This window comes from Callionymus lyra, chromosome 17, assembly GCF_982586985.1.
Source record: "Callionymus lyra chromosome 17, fCalLyr1.hap1.1, whole genome shotgun sequence".
NCBI lineage: Eukaryota > Metazoa > Chordata > Actinopteri > Syngnathiformes > Callionymidae > Callionymus > Callionymus lyra.
In genome coordinates this window covers 7,849,004-7,870,744 of record NC_141834.1, presented here as the reverse complement: position 1 = coordinate 7,870,744, position 21,741 = coordinate 7,849,004, and the positions used below count along the sequence as shown (strand labels likewise).

Here is a 21,741-nt window from a genome sequence, read left to right as displayed (position 1 = left end):
CAGCGGTTGTTCTGCAGCGTTAGCTTGTTGTGAGTAAAATATACAGGAAGAGTAAACACAACCATGCGAGCGTAATCTTTCCCCATCTATGTGTGAATGAACTGCAAGGTTCAGCAGCGCCTTAATACTCACTCTCATCTCTACCTTAAGGTGTGACCGCGAACAAAATCCCCTGTTGTCTTTAAGCTTTCTCTCTCTCATAGCAACACTCTCATCTCCCCTAAAGTGCACAGAGAGGAGGTGAGAGGGAGAAAGCCTGAGCTGTCATCACAGTTTAGATCAAGCTCCCGCCTTAGCCGCCGTGGACTCCTCACCCATCGACCTCCACCCAAACCTCAAGCCATGAATTACGCAATTTCTAGAATGGGGTCAGGAAGCATATTAAGAAAAGAAGCACGACGGAAAAACAAAAGGGAAGGAGGAGAAGATATGCTTATTTTCTTCTTCCGTACTCACAAGCATAGTGAGTGATTCAGCAGGAGGTCAGAACACAGGAATAAGACAGCCTGGAGCATCTAGTGCATGCAAATGCCAGTGGACACACACACACACATGCAGAGGGAAAGTAGCAGCTGGAGGAATCATAATACTCTAAAAACGTCTTTTTTTTTGTGCGGGTTTGTGTGTGTCTGTGCGCGTGCAGAGCCACCAGCACCGAGGTGTGTTATTGTCACCCGCTGCCAAGATAAGATTTCCTAAATAAAGAATCCTCTCGAGCAAGACGCCTCATTATGACCTGCTCTTTGTCATAAATTATTAATAAGACTTCCTGTTGGGTTAAAGAGACTTAACAAATTCAGTTTGTATTATACTCGGGGATTAAGACGACACGAGAGAGTGTGACTGTAAAGCTTCAAAATCAGGGGATGAACAGGCGAGATACGAGTGCGGAATAAAGGCTGTGATTAAGGGTAAAAAAAAAATGTACTTCACCAAACACTTTTCTAATCACATCGTATTATTAAATAAATAAAAGTAATTTTTTTGTCTCTGTAATTTTCATACAATGAATAGACAATTAAGTAGTCAAAGGTCACATGTTATTGGTGGCTCTTACTTATATAGCACTTTTCTATGCTTATTCAGCAGCCAAAGCGCTTCACGCCAAGTTAAGCATTGACTCATTTACACACTGATGGGAGTAGGCTGCGACGCAGCATGCCAGCCCAACCATCAGGAGCATTCAGAGTTAAGTGTCTTGCTCAGGGACACAATCTCATCGGGAGCTGGGATTGAACCCAGCCTTCTCAGGCCACAAGCAAACCAGTCTACCGTCTGAGCTATGAAACCACATTAGATTGAGGATGATTGAAAATTCTATGTGTTGATCAAGATGCAGTAAGTGTCACTTAAATGTATAATTTCTATTCTACGTCGCTTCTTAAATAAGATATTGTCAGTTTGCTCTAGTAGCCAGGACTGCAATAGTTAAGACAAAGACCAAAAAAAAAGTTTTTTGGCAGCCTCTTCATTTAAATTATAGTCCTCAAGACAAGATCAATCCCAACAAAAAGATAAAGTCAAGACCAAGACCAGTAAAGGTCATGTCAAGACCAGAAAGAAAAAATGAAAGTGCACATGCTAGTGTTGTTCCTAGAAGTCACTTTTAATATAATTTTTAGTCTACAAGTCAAGAACAAGACCATTGACTATAAAGACCAAGACCATTGACTATCAAAATAAAAACAAGACCAGGATCATTGACTATCAAGATCAAGGCCATTGACGATCAAGACCATGCAAAACCAGGACCATCGACTATCAAGACCAAGATAAGAACAAGATAAGATCAAGACCATTGACTATCAAGACCTAGATAAGATCAGGACCATTGACTATCAAGACCAAGATAAGATCAAGGCCATTGACTATCAAGACCAAGATAAGATCAAGGCCATTATCAGAACCAAAACAAGACAATTCCCATTCAAGACCAAGTCAACACTTCAAATTTATCATCATCATGAAATTTTAGCTCAGGCTACAATAGTGAGTGCAACATTTGTATCCATAGTTAAAATTGCATAAATAACAAAAATAAATAGTGTTGCTACTTCATGAATTTTCATGTGCGTCATAATTGTGGGAATAAATACATGTACAAAACAATCATTAAATTCTTCAATGACATTTTGAGAAGCGAAAATACCTTACTTTTAAGAGCTGACCTATTATTTTGCTGCGTTCAGGCCCAATGAAACAAGCTTGGTTAGGCTGGTATGAAAATAGGAAATGTAATCATTAGTTGATTGGAGTTTCTAAATGGTCTTTCCGATCAAACTTGACATCATTGGCTTTAGTGAAATGGAATCAATTGTAATTTGTGATGGCGCACATTCATCAAACGGCTCATACAAATAACATCCATCTATAAGGATTCCGTTGCACTCTTAACCAACTTTGTCAAAGCCATTATCAATTTCCTGAAGGTCTGTGGAGCAAAGTCTTGAGCGAGAATGTATGTTCCTCCATCGCTGCCATGCATGTGCACGGTCGTGTCATCCCATGTTAATGGGCTTTTCTCTGATGCTACGGCTCAGCAGAGAAAACGGAGGCTGTGATGGAGAGAACAGGGAACCATTTGATGTTTGCCAGTTGAAAGAATAAGCCTTCCTTTGGGTTGTGCTTTCCACAGAGGCACGCTGGGATTGAAAGAGCGCTTGCCCAGGGCTAAAGGGGATTTTTGGTGGGCGTCACACATCCAATTACCTCGGTAGCATCACAGAAATCCACAGGGGGAAAGGCGCACACGCAAACAGACACATTCCTTCAACTTGCACTCGTGAGCCCACGCTCACACAAATATACAAGACGCCCACTGCAGGAGACTCTCACCGCTGAGGGGCCGCAGACAAATTTCTCGAGTCTGCTTCTAGTTCTGGTTCGGGATGCTGGAGAACTCATACATATTTGGGGCGACTGTTGGTTGTGGGGCTCGTGATGCAAATACAGACGGACACGCAGCAACATCAACAAGCTTTCAACACTATAGAGATCATCATTAATTCATCCGCACCAACTCCTTTGAAGACCTGAGAACTCGCTAATAAACTGGAGTTTATTGCTGCACAACAAAGTTATTTTGAAGTGTATTCTAAGAGTTTCAGTTTAATGTATTCCTGACATCAGTACTGTACTATAACTGCACATGAAGTGAATTTATTCATCAAACACTTTGATGAAAGACATTCTGGAGTTGACGCATGAAGATGGAAACTTTCAACACAGTAGATGAATAGTTTAAGTTCTTATGAAAAAATGCAGCCCAGAGCAACATCTTATACTAAACTTCCATATAGACAGAAACTTAACTTACTTTTTTTGTACTAATTTTGAGACAACTATGGACACAAAGTCTAAGCGCCCTATTTTTTTTGTGTGCTTTTAAGTACAACTTTAGCATACAGGAGAGGAAAGTACTTCAAGAAATAAAAGGACCAAATTGAAAAATACGAAAAAGGTTCATAGAAAACTTAGAAGGTCTACTAGCTTTCATAACGTCTGATAGGAATTATTAATTTGTTTTTACCATTTATTTTTATTGAAATATTTCCATGAAGTTTTGACCTTTAATCCAAACCAGAAACCTTGTTTTTAGTGTCGTTTTTGATTCTTTTGTTCTTCTTATTTCCCCCCCTCTGAACTAAAGCATTACTATTCCAAGGGCATACAAAGGATCTGTGATTAGGAGCACTCATGCCCACGAATACAAACAGTCAACAACAGATTGGTCATCGAGAAGTAATTCCTCACAATCAACCCAGAGCCCAATTGAGCATCAAGGATCCAATTGATGGTGGAAAGTTGTTTGGCACAGAAAGCTTTGATTACAACTCGAGAGCCGCAGGATTTGCGATGTTCTTAACCGTGTATTTTAGAAACCTTAATTGGTAATCACGCCAAACACGGAGTGGAGAGGTCGAACTGGCTCCCGTCTTCTTTGGCAGTCGGAGCGATTTGGCTCGGAAGGGATTGCACAGTTCGTCTAAGGTTCATAAAAGGAAGTTTGGGCTTAGAAAATACAGGGAAGTTTAAAGGACAAATTTGGAAATTGGCAAATATTTCTTTTTCAATTAATATAATTGTGTTTATGACACCACAAGAGGTTCTTAGCATGTGTATAACAGTCCAGATAAGGCGCATTCTCTTTTATAATCCATGTGTACAAACACACACTTTCAACTTAGATCGAAGTACATGTTAATAGATACACAGGTTGTAATTAACATTACGAGTGAGTTATTATGTAACGCACAGGCATGAATGATCTACTTTTTTGTTGTGGCTTGGGTGTCATTTTTCAAAAAGCATGTGAAGTAATCTTAATCACTGTCAGAGAAATGATGCAATCAATTTTTTTTTAAAAAAGGAATGTATTCAATTTGATACTGAAATGTGTCGTTTTTTAATCTAACTCAGGAAATATTGGTTATTGAACTTAATTAAATATAAAATGATGAAAAAAGCGAATTGGCTTATAAGATTCATCTTTGAATGACTACAGTCAATAATATTATTTAATAACAAGTTTACTCATTTATTTTACTTCAGTACTTACTTTCAGTTTTAGATATAGTTTGTATTATGGGATGGTTAGACTAAGCTTAACAATCCAAAAATAATAACTACTAAATTGGCAAGCAAATAAATAACATCACGTTTTCAGGGAATGTTCCTGCTTAAGACCTTGGCTCCTTTAGGGATTGATTAATTCTTTATAATAGCCAGATCATCGAGTGTTAGGTACAACTGTGAGACATGCATATATCATGATTATTGCACAAGAGATGTTACCTAAATCAAATATTTATAATGAAATTCTGCAAATTATGGTTAAAATATTTGTAGTTTGTAAATAAAATAGTAGTTTGCTCTTTTTTAGACAATTTAACATTTGAAAATCTTACGAAATGTCCCATAAAAGGTACCATTTTGGTAGAATAACCCGCATAACATACAAGTAAATCAAGTGTTTTCACTAAACCTCTGGCGCACAATCTCTCCTGCCATACCAGAACGTGACCACACATCCATGTTGTCACTCAGGACGCTTGTCAGTGTGTCAATACCTGAGCTCAAATGAAGATTAAATTTTAATCGGATATCAGGGAAAAACCCATCTTAAAGCCATGTTTAGAGAGGGCCAGGGAGGTTGAAATTGAAACCCGTGTTCAGTACCACAGGGGACATACGTGCCTCGGTCCAGACCGTGTCAATTTAAAAATATCTGTATGCGAGGAAAATTGAAACTGGAAAAATATATAAATATATATATTTATTATTTTTAGCACTTGTAGCTAACGCTAAGTTTAGACAAGGCCCTAAAGGTAGAAACAATGGCTACATCATGTTGACGTGTTCTTGACTAAAATGTGTAAAATTATAAGAAGCAGGGAATCTTAAAGATACAAAATATGACCTTTTAATTGTGGTGCAAGAAACAATCTAAATAAATGTAAATTACCACGGAGTGGTAAGGATGAGACGAACTGTGTAAACAATTGTCTAATTTTCTAAAATGTTAATGAATATGTTCCAACATACTTATTTCATACATTTTTTAATGGTAATAAAACTCTATCCTTGATTCTAAAATCTATTTTTACTTTTCTGATGAAGGTAAATTAAGATAATCCGAAAATCCCACTGAACAAACATTTGCAAATGTATTAGCTATTCAGTCTGGCCAATTATTTGAGCTATACTTAATCTGTCTTGATAAAGGGGTTAAGAAAGATGATGCATGATGGAAACAGACAGAAACTAGCTCAGGGTGAGCCCAGTGTTGGCAGCTAGCTTGTTGATTAACACGACCAAATGAGTGTTAGCTTGTCATGCTTAAACAACATTTTCATAACTCTACTGATTTTGTATTCAGTAATAGTCTGATTTACAGTATTTTTGCATTCGTTGGAAGCGTCAAAAATCAATGAAGATTCTTCCATCTTGTTCACCGAATCTCCACCTCCAGTGTCTCAAAGTGAGGCGGTTGCCGCGGCAGCACGGATGACGAACAGGAACACAGACTGCAGACGATCAGAACTGGATGTGAACCCCGCGTTCAATTCCCGCTCTGAGATTTCCCTCCTCTGCCGAAGTGAAATCTCAGTCAGCTTGAGGTTGTCCCCATGGGTGCAACAGCCGCTGGGATATACCGTGTCTGGCACGGAGATGAAGGGGATACGACGCTAAAGAGATTAGCTGCTACAATGTGAACTTGTGTAAGAAGGTTTCAGACGCCATTGAGAGCTACAAAGAAAGACAAATAATGTTGTTTTTTTGAAAAGCTTAGAAGAAAGCCATCGTTCCCACTAGGGTGGGAGGTGAGTGGAGAACATGTAATGACGGAACTAGATGTCGACCAAACTTCTCCATTAAGCGATGCCTTAGAAGTACCTTAGATTGACGTTTAATCACCATCTAAGCAGCTTCTTGTTGTGAAGTGTCCATTTTCTCAAGCGATGATCTTTTCTATTCTTTGTTTCGTTCATTTTCCTGCGGCTCCGTAGAGACAAAGAGAGCGACTGACCTCTCTCTCTCTTCGCTGGTGTGTTTGTGATTCAAATCCTTGTGCGCCTCTGAGTGAAACATTGTGTCTTCGCATATTTATTTCCGGCCGTTGCTATTTGTTTTTCAAGTGTGTGTCGTTTGTGTGCGCTCGCAGTCGTACCTTACTCTAGCCAGGATTTTTCCTTCTGCATTTGCCTTTCCATATAGGATGGTTTTACTTAAATGAGGCCGGAGCAACCGTTCTTAAACCTCATTTTTGTTTTAATTGGGATACATTGTTGATCACTGTCCATATCCTCGCCGCACAACAAAGGGCACTGCAATCTGTGTAGGGAAAACGGAAACCCTTGACTGGACCACTCATGGGAAATCTGACCAGGCCATTAGGTTTAAACTCCCCATAAATATGATAATTAAATTATATTTATACTAGCTATTTTAATACTCAGATATTCAGTTTATTGTTGAGTTATCCTTGTTCAGAATACCTATAATCATACTATTTATGTAGAATTTTCTGGGATTTCCAAAACTTTTGGCGTTTTTGTAAACAACTAATAAGCTATTTTAATAGTTATTTAACATCTAAAGATGCTACGTTTTCTTCAAGGGTCGTCATCCAGTTTTAAAATGATGTAGAGCTTATGTTAGTGCAAATAAATACGGCTTATTTGTGTGTTTGTAGTGTTTCCCATAATCTCCACGCAGGTAGGTTTACTATCAAATGGTGCTGAAACAACAGTATGGTTTCAATTGGGGGATATTGTGGAAACAATGAAAAAACAGTCAACATAACAACCTTGTTTGCTTGTTCAATGTCTATAGTCCAGCCTCCCAAAAAAGGGCACCAAAGCTAGCCCATTGTAAAATAATCATACATAATACATTCATATTCAGATATGACATACATTTCTCACGAAACATTGAATGCATATTTTCTTTATATTGTGTATGGGCAGTTTTTGACAAGCAACAGTGTTTTCCCAAACTTTGATTCCATATAAACATTAAGGTATTTTATTAATAATTCAATATCATGAATCAAAGATGCTTTGTTGTAATGAAAGGGCAACATCCGGAAAACCGCTTAACACTGTACAAAGCTAGTATTTTTTTTCTTACATTTTGATTTGTTAATTTGACGGATAAGTGGATGTGAATTACTGCGTAGCCTCATCTTAATCGTTTTTTTAAGGGCAAATATGATTCATCTGTCCCTGAAAAAACCCGTTGAGCATTGAATTTGCAAGATGGTGTTTTCCGCATATTGACTTTTAAGAAACAACTTTTTTTTTGCTCAATGAAAAACAGAAAGCAGAATGCAAAGATGAAAAAAAAAACCCACTTGATTCCATATTTTGGGAGCTAGGTAGAAAGCCACTGCTGCTTTTACAATAATCCCTGTTTTGTCGGCCTGTCACTTCTTTATTTATTCAGGGTATTTTTTTCTACAAACGGTCATTGAGCCAAGAACCTGGTTGACAACTTTGTGAACGACTGCATTATTCTTGGTCAAGCTAGAGGTAAAGCTCATGCATCCCAATGAAGATATACCTTCTGTAATAATCTACTTTTCCTAGGTCCAGAGGGGGGAAAAAAGCACCGTGGATACACAGTTGATATCTTTCTTCATATTCTGGGAATCATTCTGCATTTGCCTCACTTCAATAAAATCCACCCCTATATCGCCTCTTGCCCCTCATATCTCATCTTCTCCACCACGAGCGCACCGCTGTCACGAGGAGCTTTCCTTTCTGCAATCACTTCACATTTGTTTCAGCGATTGATTTTCTGGCATGTGATGGGAAGGAGAGGATGACGAGTGGGATGCAAAGGCGGCGAGGTACGGCGGGAGAGAACACGGGAGTCGGGAGGACGTGCGATGCCAGGCTCGCACACGGTCACCATGACAACAGACATCACTTCACAGGAGCAGCACTTAGAATGCCTGTGTGGGCTGAAGTGAAGTTTGGTATTGGCCTCTTGTCGGTGCCACAATACACCGATTTTTTTTTTTTTTTTTACTTAAGAGTTGTCGCGTAAGGGGCTCGTGTCTCACATGGGCTACCTGTTGGGAGTGAACTGTGATTTGTTCTTCGCCAGCGCAAATGCGGATCCCGCCTGTTCGGCTTAACAAAGACAATTCCAACTGAGCGAGAATAAGCGTAGACAGGAGGAGACCTTCATATTCAATAAGCTCCTTTCATCAGCAGTGTCACTTTGAAGCTGACTAGCATGTTTAATTCTCTGTGATTTGAAGTGATTCCAACTGTGGAAACGATGACTGCGGATTGTGAAGACACATCAGAGACATGAGATGGAAGATATCCGAAGGAGCTAATCCCACACTTCATTAGAGGAAAAATCAGTACCACTTTACGAGGATACACAATTGATGTTTATGAAATGCAAAACTCATGCATGACTCATCACAATCTACAGCATCTAATGACTGTATTAATGGATAATAAAACAGTGTCTGATGAATCACAGAAATCATGAATTGATTTAACACGTAATTACACCTCAGCTCATCGAGGCAATTTCACATTTTTAGTGTTCAGCCAAAAACATTAAATCAGGCCCTCGAAGGCAAAGGTGGGCGATCAAATTAGCGGTGGGGCCATTGCCGTGAGATTTTTGTATGTACATAATAACTTGTTTTTATTATTCACGTAACATTAAAAAGATTAATGAAATTTAAAAAAGAAAAGGTTATAGAACTATTAAATGGGGTGATGATGGTAAAATACAGGAAAAAAGGATTTAATATTACGATTTAAATATTAGTATGCTTTTGTGAAAAATAACACTTTTTAAAAAACATTCATCGACTCTCCCTGGACTCTGCTACCTACCCTCTACTCTCCTCTTTTCTCCATCCATCCGTCAACCCCCTCCCTTTCGGTCACAGCAGGAGGCCGTCAACACCGAGTTTGGTTCTGCTCAAGGTTTCTGCCTTCTAAAAGGAACTGCTGTCAAACTGTGATCAACTTATTGTTGATTCACTTTGATATGTTTTTCTTTTCTCTGATATAGTCTTACTTAAACTGTTATGTAGGTTTGAGATAATTCTGTTATGATATGACCCACATAAAATTGAATTGAATTGAATAAAGAAAAACGTTTTTTTAGAGGAATATAATAAGAGATTGTTATTATACATCCTGATAAATAAATGAAAAAAATACATATACATTTACATGAAATGAAGATTTGTCCAACTAAATGCAAACTACTAAACACTAAAATAAATCAGATGCCACTACTCAAGACTAGTCTTTTTTTTTCTTCTCTCCATCTTGCCTGGTGTCTAGTGTAATAGTGGTCTCGAAGCATAATGGACTATAATTGTTTTCCTCGATTCCTTCAATCATACACATTACAGAAAGGTTGACACGCCTTCTCAAAGCCCCTCTAATTGCAGTGAAAAAGGTTGTCAATATGGACACCATGATGATTCAAATGGTTGTTTTTATTCAGTGTACACTATTGATGTGGATTCTTTTTGGTCCTGGAATAGATCTGGCTAGACTCTTGGTTTCAGCTGAGGTGGTCTGGACCACAATTCTAAAATGAACTTGGTTATCAAGTATTAGAGTCATGGATTAAAATGTAACTCAAGCAAAAGGTAAAATCTGCCAATAATTTGCCAAATTACAATTTAAATACACTAAATAACAACCGTAGTAGTGTGTGGAAATGTAAATCATAGCTGCAGGGAATGTTCTTATCAACATACAACATATTTCCCTGCATTATTTGCATTCCGTCTGTGTTAAAATGCATTTTAATGTAGGGATATATAGTCAGTCACTCATGTATTTTTAAAAAAAAGCAGCATTTAGGACTAAAATATAAACATTCAGGAAAATCATCTTAATATAATATTGAATAGTTTTGTCTGTCGATAATCCCATAAATGGAGACCATGAGGCAAAGGACAATATTAAATGAAGAGGCATTACATGCCGACTTCGACAGGCTTTAAAAGCCTGAAAAGGCTTGATGAGAACATTAAATGGGAAGTGAAAGGGGCTGTAAAGAGTAGATGTCGGCACAGTTATTAGCAGCTGCCCTCACTGATGGGTGCCGGCAAGAGGCTCAATGGTTAAAGTCAAAGCAGTCGTGTTACAATAAGCTTGTTTGGCCCCTGTTGGGATTTAAACTGATCTAATCTGTCCCTTCTAGTCTTTTCAGACGCTTTTACTGAGATTGTGTGCAACAACTGAAAGTAATTATCAGCAGAAAGAAACCAAATTCAACGTAAAATAAATACACTTTTTTTTTTTAATACCACCTTTTATAAACTTGCAAAAACTTCAGCTCAGATTAAAGGACCAAAAGGAAAAGCTATTACAACAGTAACCAAATAATGATATACATATGCTCACCACATGTGTGGCAGTTCTTTTTTTTTTCTTTTACAGTATCTATTTTAGAGATTATGTAATCTGCACCTTCACCTTAAACCTAGAGTGAATATATTTCTTTGACTCCTCATGAGCTTTAGTACTACAAGAGTTTCTTATGTTTCTTCACCCCTTCTTGGCAACACCGTTACATTCTTCTTTTCTATAAAATAAATATGTTTAAATATGGAGATGTTGTTTGAGGTGTCTGTGCACATACAGATAAAAGACAAAATGGGATAAATGTAATAGGAAATGAATCAAACAAAATTGACAGGGCCATTAGTTAACACTTAAGACTGTGCTTTGACCATATTGATAGAAATCGCTGTGAACAAAACTGCAGATTAGACATTACTCAATCAATAGCATCATCCGTTTTTTCATCATCTTCATCATTCCCTTGATAAATCATGGTCAAATCACACACGCAATTTAATATGTATGTTTAAAATGTATCCAACAAAAAAAGACTAAGACTACCAGTCTGCATACCTTCGCCAAGGAGATCTTGCATGACTTTTTAAAAACAATTCGTACCCTCCTGGATTTCACGACAGCACCTGGTTCTAGTGATTTATGAAGCACGGTTCTATTCTTTAAGCTAGGTATGCGACAAGTTTTTATGTTAAAAGGTTTCAATAGAAAAGAGGCTCTGAAAAGAAAGAAACTGCTTTAGTCACTAGTCCATAGCCACTATGCCATCCAAGATTTTAATTTAAACGGTTTTTTTTTACAAAACAAATAACAACCAGCGTGCATGAACATCAGCTTATAAGAACCCTTACCATTATACAGTGTAAACTTCAAAGCTTTTCTAAATCCACAAGAAGAACAGAAGAGCATCAAAATCTCAAAATGAGCAAATAATTACACAAAAGCATGGAGTTCTTAAAAATCTATTTTCTACTTAAATTGAGTAGTCTATTGAGTACTTTTGACAAACAATCAAATAAAAACAATAACAAAGAATCAGCTCTTATAACTTCAACCCAGCAAGAAAAAAGATGAATTTTGCGGAATTCTTTGATTATTTTTTTTTCTGCAACTGGTGGAAAAGGTGGACAGCAATGGTAATTGATCAAAATGAATGATAAAATGTAAATTTATGAGACCGGCTCACAGGTTAGAGCATGTGTATAGCTGATGATACTATTTACATTTTAATCACAAGATATATTTACTTTAGTATTAGCATAGTGCTTTTTATGTTACGTTAAGTAGAGGTTTGTTATAACTAATAAACTATTTAACTCACCAAGATTTTGCGCATTATTGCATTCATTTCTTTTCTTAACTTTACATTGAATTTCCCTTTCTTTTTTTAATATGTGATCCATCAATATATGTTTCATGGTAACAACCATTTAACTGAAGAAGGGATATGTAGAACTAATTTGGCTAACACAGCTTTTGTTATTGGTCTTATTATTTATTCACTTATCAATTATTGTATCTTATGTTGAATGCGTTACAATACAGTTTAGAAAAGGTTCACAAAGACTTACTACCCTTAATGTCTTTAGTCGAGCCAACTCTCTCAGCAATATGAAGGTGCAGAACGTCTAATGTATTGTAAGGTTAAAAGCAGAAGAATATATTTTAAACTGATGTGTTACTTTAATAGGTAATGGAATATAATCTTATACATGTGGACATAATTTCTGTAAAGTATTCATTACGTTCTCAAAGGATCCATTCCAAAGAGGGCTGACATTTGGAATTATTAAATTGGTGCAATAGAAAGAGCCACCCAAGGGTACGCAATCATCCGCTATGTGCAACGCACGCGGTTCCTTTACAACAAATTACTTTCCATGCGCTCTACACAGCTGTATTTCCTTCTAATCGAAGGTCCACATCCATCCACCAATCACTGGGGAATAGAGACACAGACAGGCAGGGAGACCAGCAAATAGATCGGCAAGGAGAGAAGGAAGAGATGGAGTTATCGGTAGTCTCATTACGGTGGGAAATCTGATGGTCCCGATCCAAGGGAATGATGAAGGACTCTGCGGAGGAGGCCTCTGAGAACCAACAAAGACGGCTTTAGTTTCACTGGCAGAATGCATTTGCATAGCTTAGAAGCCAAAGCGTCTGAACTGGGGCTCATGAAAAGAAACCCCAGCAATTGCGCTGACTTCAATGCAAACGAACCAGAGACAGAACTAGCGAAAGAAGTGGGTAGGGAGAATAAGTAGTCAGAGTTTTCCTTTTCCGCGGCGGTACACCAAACAAGACTGGGAACATCTGCGCATTCCGAAGAGGCCGTCTCTGGTTTACTTTGATGCACAGAACAAACTGAAGGCAGAACATCATCTGAACAGGGAACAACCTGAAAAAATAAAGTCAATGCCATCATAGGCGTTACATTTCTTTGCTGGGTTTTCTGATGGCATCTGTCGCACGACTCGTGATAGAGCGCTTGTTAAAAAGTGAATTTGTGGAGATAATAGCTGATACTTGTCAAATGATTTGTTCACATTAAAGTTTTCTGAGTGGGGAAGGACGAGAAAAAGCTCAAGAGATAAGGAGCGACAGCAGATGTAGTACTCTAACTGCCTCTCCGCGGAATCGTGGCGGGGTGGCCAGCCTTCATTAATCCTCTTAAAACACCCTGGCAGCCCCACTTAACACGCTAGTTTGCAATTTCGTCCATGCAACTACATGATCCAACCATTAACTGGTGGCGGCCAATGCTCCAGGACAAACATTCATTATTGTATGTTCTGGCTTTTCATTAACATCGGGTTGGATTGGTGAACCGTGTGGAAGATGATTAAAAATCAACCAGGAAAATACACGAATAGGAAAATAAATAACCTATAAAGAAACATGTGTAACTGCCACAATATAAATAGCATTGACAAAGCAACGGTTCGGATCTTTACTAATACGAGTTCATCCCAATTTCAACAAACCATTTCATCATCATTGGCTTATCCTTTTTCACTCCATAGTCTCACATGAAAATGAAAATATCACAGCTACACTATATAAGAGTCTATTTAAGGCAACAATTTACACACTCTCACACATATGGACAATTAAGAGCCACCATCTAGACTCTGTATGCTTTAGGCATTTGACAGTGAGGAAAACCACACAAACTGCTGAGCACTGCTCTTCATTTTTTCTTTAAGGATATGCAATTGACAGTGTTTGAGTCTTTCTATAAACCAAATATATGCAGTAAATTCTAAAGGGATATTTATTATACATTATATAATAAAGGGAAATATTCTATAGTTCCATCTGGATTTAGGAAGGTTATGATGGAACCCTATTGTTCTAGCCAAAATAAATGACCAAAATCACTTTGCAGTCACAATTCTTTATCATTATAGAGATGTATTCAACATAAACATAGGAATGCAGCTATGCTAATATGACTGTTCATTTAGTGGATATGATTATTTCACCACAATGGCCCAGGTTTGAGCACAGGTCAATTATTTTTTCATTTTGCCGTAAGACAACATCGTTTATGGGCCAGCAATATGTTTGTTTTTTTTATTAATTGTATCGTTCTTTTTTATAAAGTAGTTTCTTGGCAGGGGTATGTACTGGATCGCTTTAATACATACTGTTTTTGCACATCCTCATGAATCACTGAATGATCTTTTAGAACATCAAAGACCCTACATCCATCCATTTATTCCTCTTATTATCTTCTGTTCTCATGTCAGGTCACGGGGGCAAAGTCCCCCCTCGGCAAACATATTCCGTCACTCCTGCTAGAAAACCCTGTTGTTTCCAGGTCAACCAGAAGACGTGAACACTGTCCAGCTGTATCATAAACCACAATCTCATCTTAGAGATGTTCAGTCGCTTGGAAGGAAAAAAAAAAAAGGTGTTTGTGCAAGAGCAAAGGCTATAGTCTAGTGGTGGGTAGTTGCATTTCTGAAGGGACCACATATGTAGTGTGACAGTTGTGTGGGGCTGTAAAGACAAATGAAAGATGAAACAAAAACTTCAAAAAAACTGAAATAAACCAAGTGCTCTATGTAGACATAACTATGCTACGGTGTTGAAAAAATTAGCTATTTGTATGTATCATAATTGCATTTTACACATTAAATTCAAAACACGTTTTCTCTTTTTGTTTTAAAGGTTAAACATTTTCACAAATTATTTTGGTTGTTGAACTAGTAATGAGTACTAAAAGAAAAGCTTCTGAAAACATTTCATGGTCAGTTTTATAATGTATCTGACCTCTCAGGAGCATCATAAATACAGTATTTGCCCAGATGTGTTTCAGTCCAAGCTACTGTTTTTTTTTAATTCGTCAAAAGGGATAGCTTCATTTCACCTGCTCTACCATTTAAAATCATTACCTAACCCTCAATCACTACCTTGATGAAATCAACAAAGCGGTAAACTGATTTTAATCAAACTTCAAGACGTTTGCAGAAGTGTCTCTTTTCTCGAAGTATAACTGTGCGAAAAGAAGGAATAAAAATCACAGATGCCACATCCAGTCCAGTGAGGATATCAACTTTATCGAACTTTCCAAAGAAATAATAAAACATGTCTACGCCAACAGTTTCCACCTGGTGTGAACAAAGCTCTATTCACGTGTCGAAATGTGTGCACACAACAATGGGATGTGCAACATGCATGCCAATGTTTGTTGCCATCAATAATAAATCCTGACTTTTAAACCTTCCAGCTATGTTTCCATTCAGACTGGCGCCCTGGAGACCCCCTTCAACAAGACTTCAGCTCAGGCTCCACACTGTAGGTGTAACGCTACAATCAATGTTTTATATTTCTGTTACATGATGCACAACTGTTGAAAAGTGTACAAGCAGGTCAGGTTTTAAAGGGGAGCTGAATATAGGATGGGTGAAAAAGAGAGGGTCGTGATGCACATGAGAAACAAACAGACTCTAAGGCTCAAGCAATTCCATCCTTTTTTCACTCTCCATCTCCTTGGTCGATATCATAGCACCCACGTTCAGCGGTTCCCAAACTTCACCATCCCAAGGCCTCCCCGAAAACCATTAGCCTATGGCCTTGGACCGCCTAAAACATAGTAAGTTCTTCAAAAATATCAACGGAAACCTAAACCTCTTATAGTGAATTTCCTTACTTATATTCACTTTTCAACATGTATTATTTGTTAAGCGTTTTGGGCAATCAAGGCTATTCATTTGTAAATTCATACTTGATGTACGCTGCTTTATATTTTTGCTATTCTAGATCATAATGGCGTTTTTAGCAGCAAATCATCAACAAGAGGATTGATTGTCTCCTCCTTTTGTTTTTTTTTTCTTTCAGAAACCTGTTCATTTCGTGCTTACCAGCTAGCTACAAGCTACCTAATAACGGGAACAAACAGCCAGGTTTACACATAATGCGACATTGTCACAGGTGGTGCGTATAGGTTAATTTTTTTTGTGTTGTAGGTTCAGGTTAAATAAATGGTTAAAAAATATTTTATACCAACCTTCACCTTTCTACAATTTTCTGAGGCCCCCTCTACCGCCCCCTGGTGGCCTCCCCACTTTGTAAACCACGGCAATACTCGACTGCCTTCGCAAGCATCAGAAAAGGCGACTTCCGTCTAACAACCCTTCCAACTTCACCTATACACTGCTGGACCGCTTCTGTCCAAAGCTTTGATCTGACATGCCCATGATGTCTTCTGATGTTCAGCACCATGGCTCTCTCCGCCTGATGGGATACATTTTCGTAGGGGTCGTTTCAGTGTGACTGGATGTGAAATCAAAAGGAGGTGATAGCTTCTCGCGACATCAATATTATACGACAGGCTGTGCCCTCAGGCTTTAGAGAGATCTGGAAGAAAACCCACACACCTCCAGTACGAAGCGTTCTTTGATTTGAGGTGGTGGTAGGCCACAAGCCGAGTGACTTTAGGCATGGACCTCTCTTAGCACTTTTCGGTTTTAGTTTACAGCTGAAGACACACAAGGGGTGTGAGGCCAAAACTACCATGTTGATGTTTCAAAGGATTGTGGTATTTAAGTCAAGTTCAGGGGTTGATAAATGATTGACAAGTCCGGATAATTTATTTATGATTTTTGTATAATTATATTCATTCATATTTTTACTACGTTTCCTTAACTGGTTGGCAGGGGGCTGAAACCTTTCATGGCCGCTTAAGGGTATGACACCCAAGGACATGTCGCCAGCCTGTTGCACTTCATACATCAACAAACTACTTTTCAATATGACAATAGTTGATTTACATTCTTTTGTTTTATATTGTGGAAACCAGAATGCCCAAGTTAAATTCACTGTGAGGCTTTAGCGCTAACAACCAACCAACGGGATGCCCCATTCAATGTTATCGTCCTATATTTATTTAAATATTTAGTTACACGTTATTGTATTATTGCATAACCCAGTAGAAAAAGACATAGAAGTTCAGGCTTCAGTTTCGGCAAAATATTCATGCAGGATCTACAGGATCCAGATGGTACTCCTGAACAACACGAAAGATGAATCATCCGTTTCTTATTCCATTATAAAAATATATATTTTGACAATCCAGTCTATTTAATACTTATAGATAGAATTAAACAAACCCTCCGCTTTTATTTTTCAACTTATGTCGGAACAAAAATAGAAACAGTTGACCTTAAGACTGATTCGATTGCTGATACATATCAGCAGGAACTGGACGAGCCAACCTGCCTCTTGCCTCTGTCAAGAAGGTTTTTTTTCCCAGTGTTTTTGTGTCTGATTGAAAAAAAAAAACTCGGAAATGTTTTGGACATATTTGGATTCCATTTGTAGGAAATCTAAATGACGAGACAACCAAGAAATAAATACATTTTTTTTGTGTTCTGGAGTTTTGTTTTAATCATCGGAAAGTTTTAAAGGAATTAATCTGGATTACTGCTAAACCACTGATATGCCTTCCAATGTTTTAATGTTGCTACGTGGATATTTAAGGATCTCAACTATAAACCCTGATGCCAATTTTTAAGCTTTTTTTTTTTTCTCAATGCATTTTTGGTAAAAAACAGGTGCTTATATTTTGAATTTGAATTGTGAAATACAGTATTCTTGGTATATATACAAATGTCTATATCCTTCATGCTAGTAGGATTAATCTTGGATCCATGAATTGAAATCTAATCCAGCAACGTTGCAGAACATCTAAACATGCAGTCTTTTTGGTTCTGTTTGGATCCAATCAACAATTGCAATTTGTATTTCAGAGCAAAGAATAGAAACATCAAATCACCTTAGAAGTAAGTAGACAACCCCTAAAAGTAAAAAAAAATGTTCCACCAAAGCCTCTAATTATCTTTCTCCTGATGAGGTATTCAATGAAAGGAACATCTTTGAGAACCATGACACTCTTCCTGTATCATCTCCATCATCACCACCTTGCTCTGAATCAACATCCCATGTTGCCGCGAGATCCTACACTTTTTTTTTTTTTTTTTTTTAATTTCCCCATCCAGCTCGGGTCGTGGTCCAGAGTTCAGCGCCCCTGCACCTCAAGTTCCGTGCCCTCGTCAAATGCCAGAGCGAGGATGAATCACTCCGTCATCACAGTGCTGCTGCTGTGAGGACTATGACTTATGTCAGACATCATCAGTGACACTGGTTGCACAAGCGTAAAGAGAAATGTGTGCTGATGGTGAATGGAAGCAGACAGATGATATAATTCATGACGGTGCATGCCAAGTACCCTCGCTCACAAACACCCCGGCAGTGAGCATCCTCAACGTTGACCTTTTAGTGGGATTAGGAGCGGAAACAGGTGACCACTTTTGAGACCCGGGCTGGCGTATTGGACGCATCCACGCCACTAGATTTAGCCTCGCCGGGTTGATGTACAAGATGAGAAGCGATGTTGTGCACGATTGGCTACACACGGGGGGTTTGGTGTGTATCCCCCCTCGGGGGTGGCTGAGAACATTCCGGGCATCTCACTTCAACGTGACATTCAGACCTGGTTGGTCGAGTTGATGTTCCGTGTTAAAGGGTTTTTTTTTATAGCTGGTAATGGTGATTTATGAGCGAAACCACTGCTTTTACAAGGTCAAGACATTCTTTGAGTGAATTGGACCAACACTCACCATACACTCCTTGGCAACGGATGCCCTCCACGATGAGTGCCAGCACCCCCAAAACACAGATAGTTAGATCCATCCTGGTAATCTCTGCATATCCAGATATCAGCAGTGAGAAGTCCGTTGCAGGGTGGCGGGTGGACGATTCATAGATGCACCAGAAAAAGAAAAAAAAAGGATAATATGATGAGAGATTCAGGAGGTAACAGGGCTGCTGTCCACTGCCATTAAGTCGGGGTGGGGGGCGCAAAGGGATGCGGGGCTGCAGGGGGAGACTGGCCTTTTTCTCACAAGCAGAGGATGCACATCAGGTCCAGGTGCTCCAGAGAAGAAGAAAAAAAAACACTTGCTTTTAGGAAAGACACCCACGGAGGCACACAGATGTTGTCGAGCGGCTGCAGACGCGGAGGCTCGTCAGCCACGGACATCCCCCTCAAGATCAGGCTGTGGTCAGCCGGAGATGGCCATCACCCACGCGTCAAAATCCACGCGTCTTTAGAAAAGAAAAACAGGGGCATCACTCCCCGGGGTGTGCGCGGCTGCGATCTCTCCACACAGGCTCCCGGTGATGTCCCTCCACACGTTGGGAAAATGATGAACAGAAGACGAGGAGGAGGAGGAGGAGAAGGAGGAGAAGAGCGAGTCACGTTGCCAGAGTACGTGCTACGAAGACCGAGTGGCACCGCAGCCGGTCCCTGGCTACGTCAAGAGGTGCGTGGCTTTTCCAGCGCTCATCTGTATGGGAGGCTGAGCGTCAGGGAGGAGAGAGGAGCGATGCAGCTGCTGGAGAGAGTGTGAGGAGAGAGGGAGGGAGAGAGAGAGGGAGAGAGAGGAGGAAAGAGAGGGGGCGGCACCGATGGAATGTGAGAGTATTTGACAAACCTTCGCAATAAACACACGCGCGCACACACACTTCAGAAAGATCAGGGTGTTCCGTCCTGTCAGCTCCACCATCTGATGTTCCTGAGGTGATGGTGACTGATGTGGACCGGACCCCCCCATATGGAGGAGAGATGACACGCACGTCATGATCGTGGGCAGATGCTCAGACTGAGAAGGCAGCTTTTGTAGACGCACGTCTGATCAGCTGTGGTTCGTTCATCTGTGGTTTCTTTTTGTTTGTTTGTTTTTAAACACATGGGTGATGATCGCATTATCGATCCCGTCTGTCCAGGTTTTCTTGGACCCAAGGAAGAGAAGATTTGTTTTGGTGGGGATGTTCTGAAAGTTCCATCTGGTTTAGGAAAGATTTTGAAGAATTTGATTTAATGTTTTAAGGTAAAAATTGTATTGATTGTATTGAAATTGTTTTTTTTCCAATAGCCACAGAAAATACAGCAATTTTTCATAAAAAATTATCAAAATAAAATAAGAACAAAGATAAATAAAGAGAAAGAACAAGATGATACAATCTAAGTCTAAAGATAAAGAACATAGATCAAAGATAAATAACAAAGACAAAGGATACAAAGACTAACATAGAACAGAACATCCAGATACTTTCACTCCACTCCTGCCCCCAAACCCAGAATTGTACAATAATTAATAGCCCGAGGAATGAATGTGTCCTTGAGTCTATTTGTTTTGCAGCTGGGAAGGAGCATTCGTGCACTCATTCTGCTTCTCTGCTCACTCATTTTGATAACAGTTGGAAATTCTACCATTGAAGCCTACAAATAAAAAATGTGAATAAAACAAAATGTACATTGTATTAAATGTAGTTATATTTTAAACAGATGTAATCATCTTTATTTATGGAGCTCTTTAAAACAACAGCGGCCGGCACCAAGTGCTGTACAAGCACATAAAGTACAGACGAAAATAAAAACTGTGAAAATAATAACTATATAATATATAACCAATACAACAATTAAAAGGCACTAAACGGCTACAGATTATCATGCATGAGTTAAAAGGCAGGGAATAAAAGTACGTTTTAAGAAGAGTTTTAAATGTAATTGGACGCAATTAAAATAAACGACAACAACATAAAAGAAGTAAGGAATAAAGACAATGACCCGGATAGGATAGAAGGAAAATAAAGTAGTAACGTGAAAAAGGAGGATAAGATATAAGAGATAAATTATACTTATATAAAACCACTTTTCATATAAGCCATTTATTTAGAAGCCTATTTTTCAATGTATTGCATGCAATAATAAATGCAGACCAAACTTTTCAATGTAAAAAAGAACATTGCAAAAATGACAAAAATTGTATTGAGAAGTAAATTATTAATATTGTATTTATAAGTCAGAAGTAGATATAGTTCAAATCTGATTTCATAAGGGCTACAAAAATAAAGTCATAGGGCCACATATGGCCCCAGTGGGTACGTTAGAAAAGTGACAGCTAGACATTAAGTACATGTATTCATAACAAAGAGTACATGCTGCAAGTGAGGTTTCTATTGCAAAAAAAACTTCAATAATACACTAGAATGTACTAATTATTCTAAAGAAGAAGAGAATCTCAAGAGGTTGAAACCTTCCTGGATTTGCTTCCTGAAGAAGTCTTTGTAAGACCTACCTCCATCCGAGTAGGAAAAAAACCACACACACAACCTGCCTACTACCTTAGACTTACACGTGTGCTGACGCAACAAAGTGCTAATCCCAACACCTGAGGCCAAATGTACTCAGAAGAACGTGGATTTCCTATTAAAAACAGGCTCTAATCCAGAAGCTGGCGGACGCACACAAATGTTCAGATGTATGAATCTGTATGTGAGCACGAATCCAAGAACAGTTCCCTGGGATTCT

The 21,741-nt window shown here is 38.7% G+C and overlaps 1 protein-coding gene across 3 annotated transcripts in view; it reads right to left on the bottom strand.

Moving 5' to 3' along the window:
* Positions 1–19,691, bottom strand: part of LOC148062307 (MAM domain-containing glycosylphosphatidylinositol anchor protein 2) — a 232,611-nt gene extending 212,920 nt beyond the window's left edge. For 2 of the 3 annotated variants that reach the window (XM_087812225.1, XM_087812226.1), the window contains exon 1: positions 18,986–19,690. In XM_087812225.1, coding sequence (XP_087668351.1) covers positions 18,986–19,058 — 73 coding nt within the window. In that variant the 5' untranslated portion in view covers positions 19,059–19,690. Of the gene's footprint in view, positions 1–18,985 lie in introns of all 3 variants that reach the window. The other variant, XM_087812224.1, reaches the window with a different exon arrangement.
* Between the last annotated feature and the right edge of the window lie 2,050 nt (positions 19,692–21,741).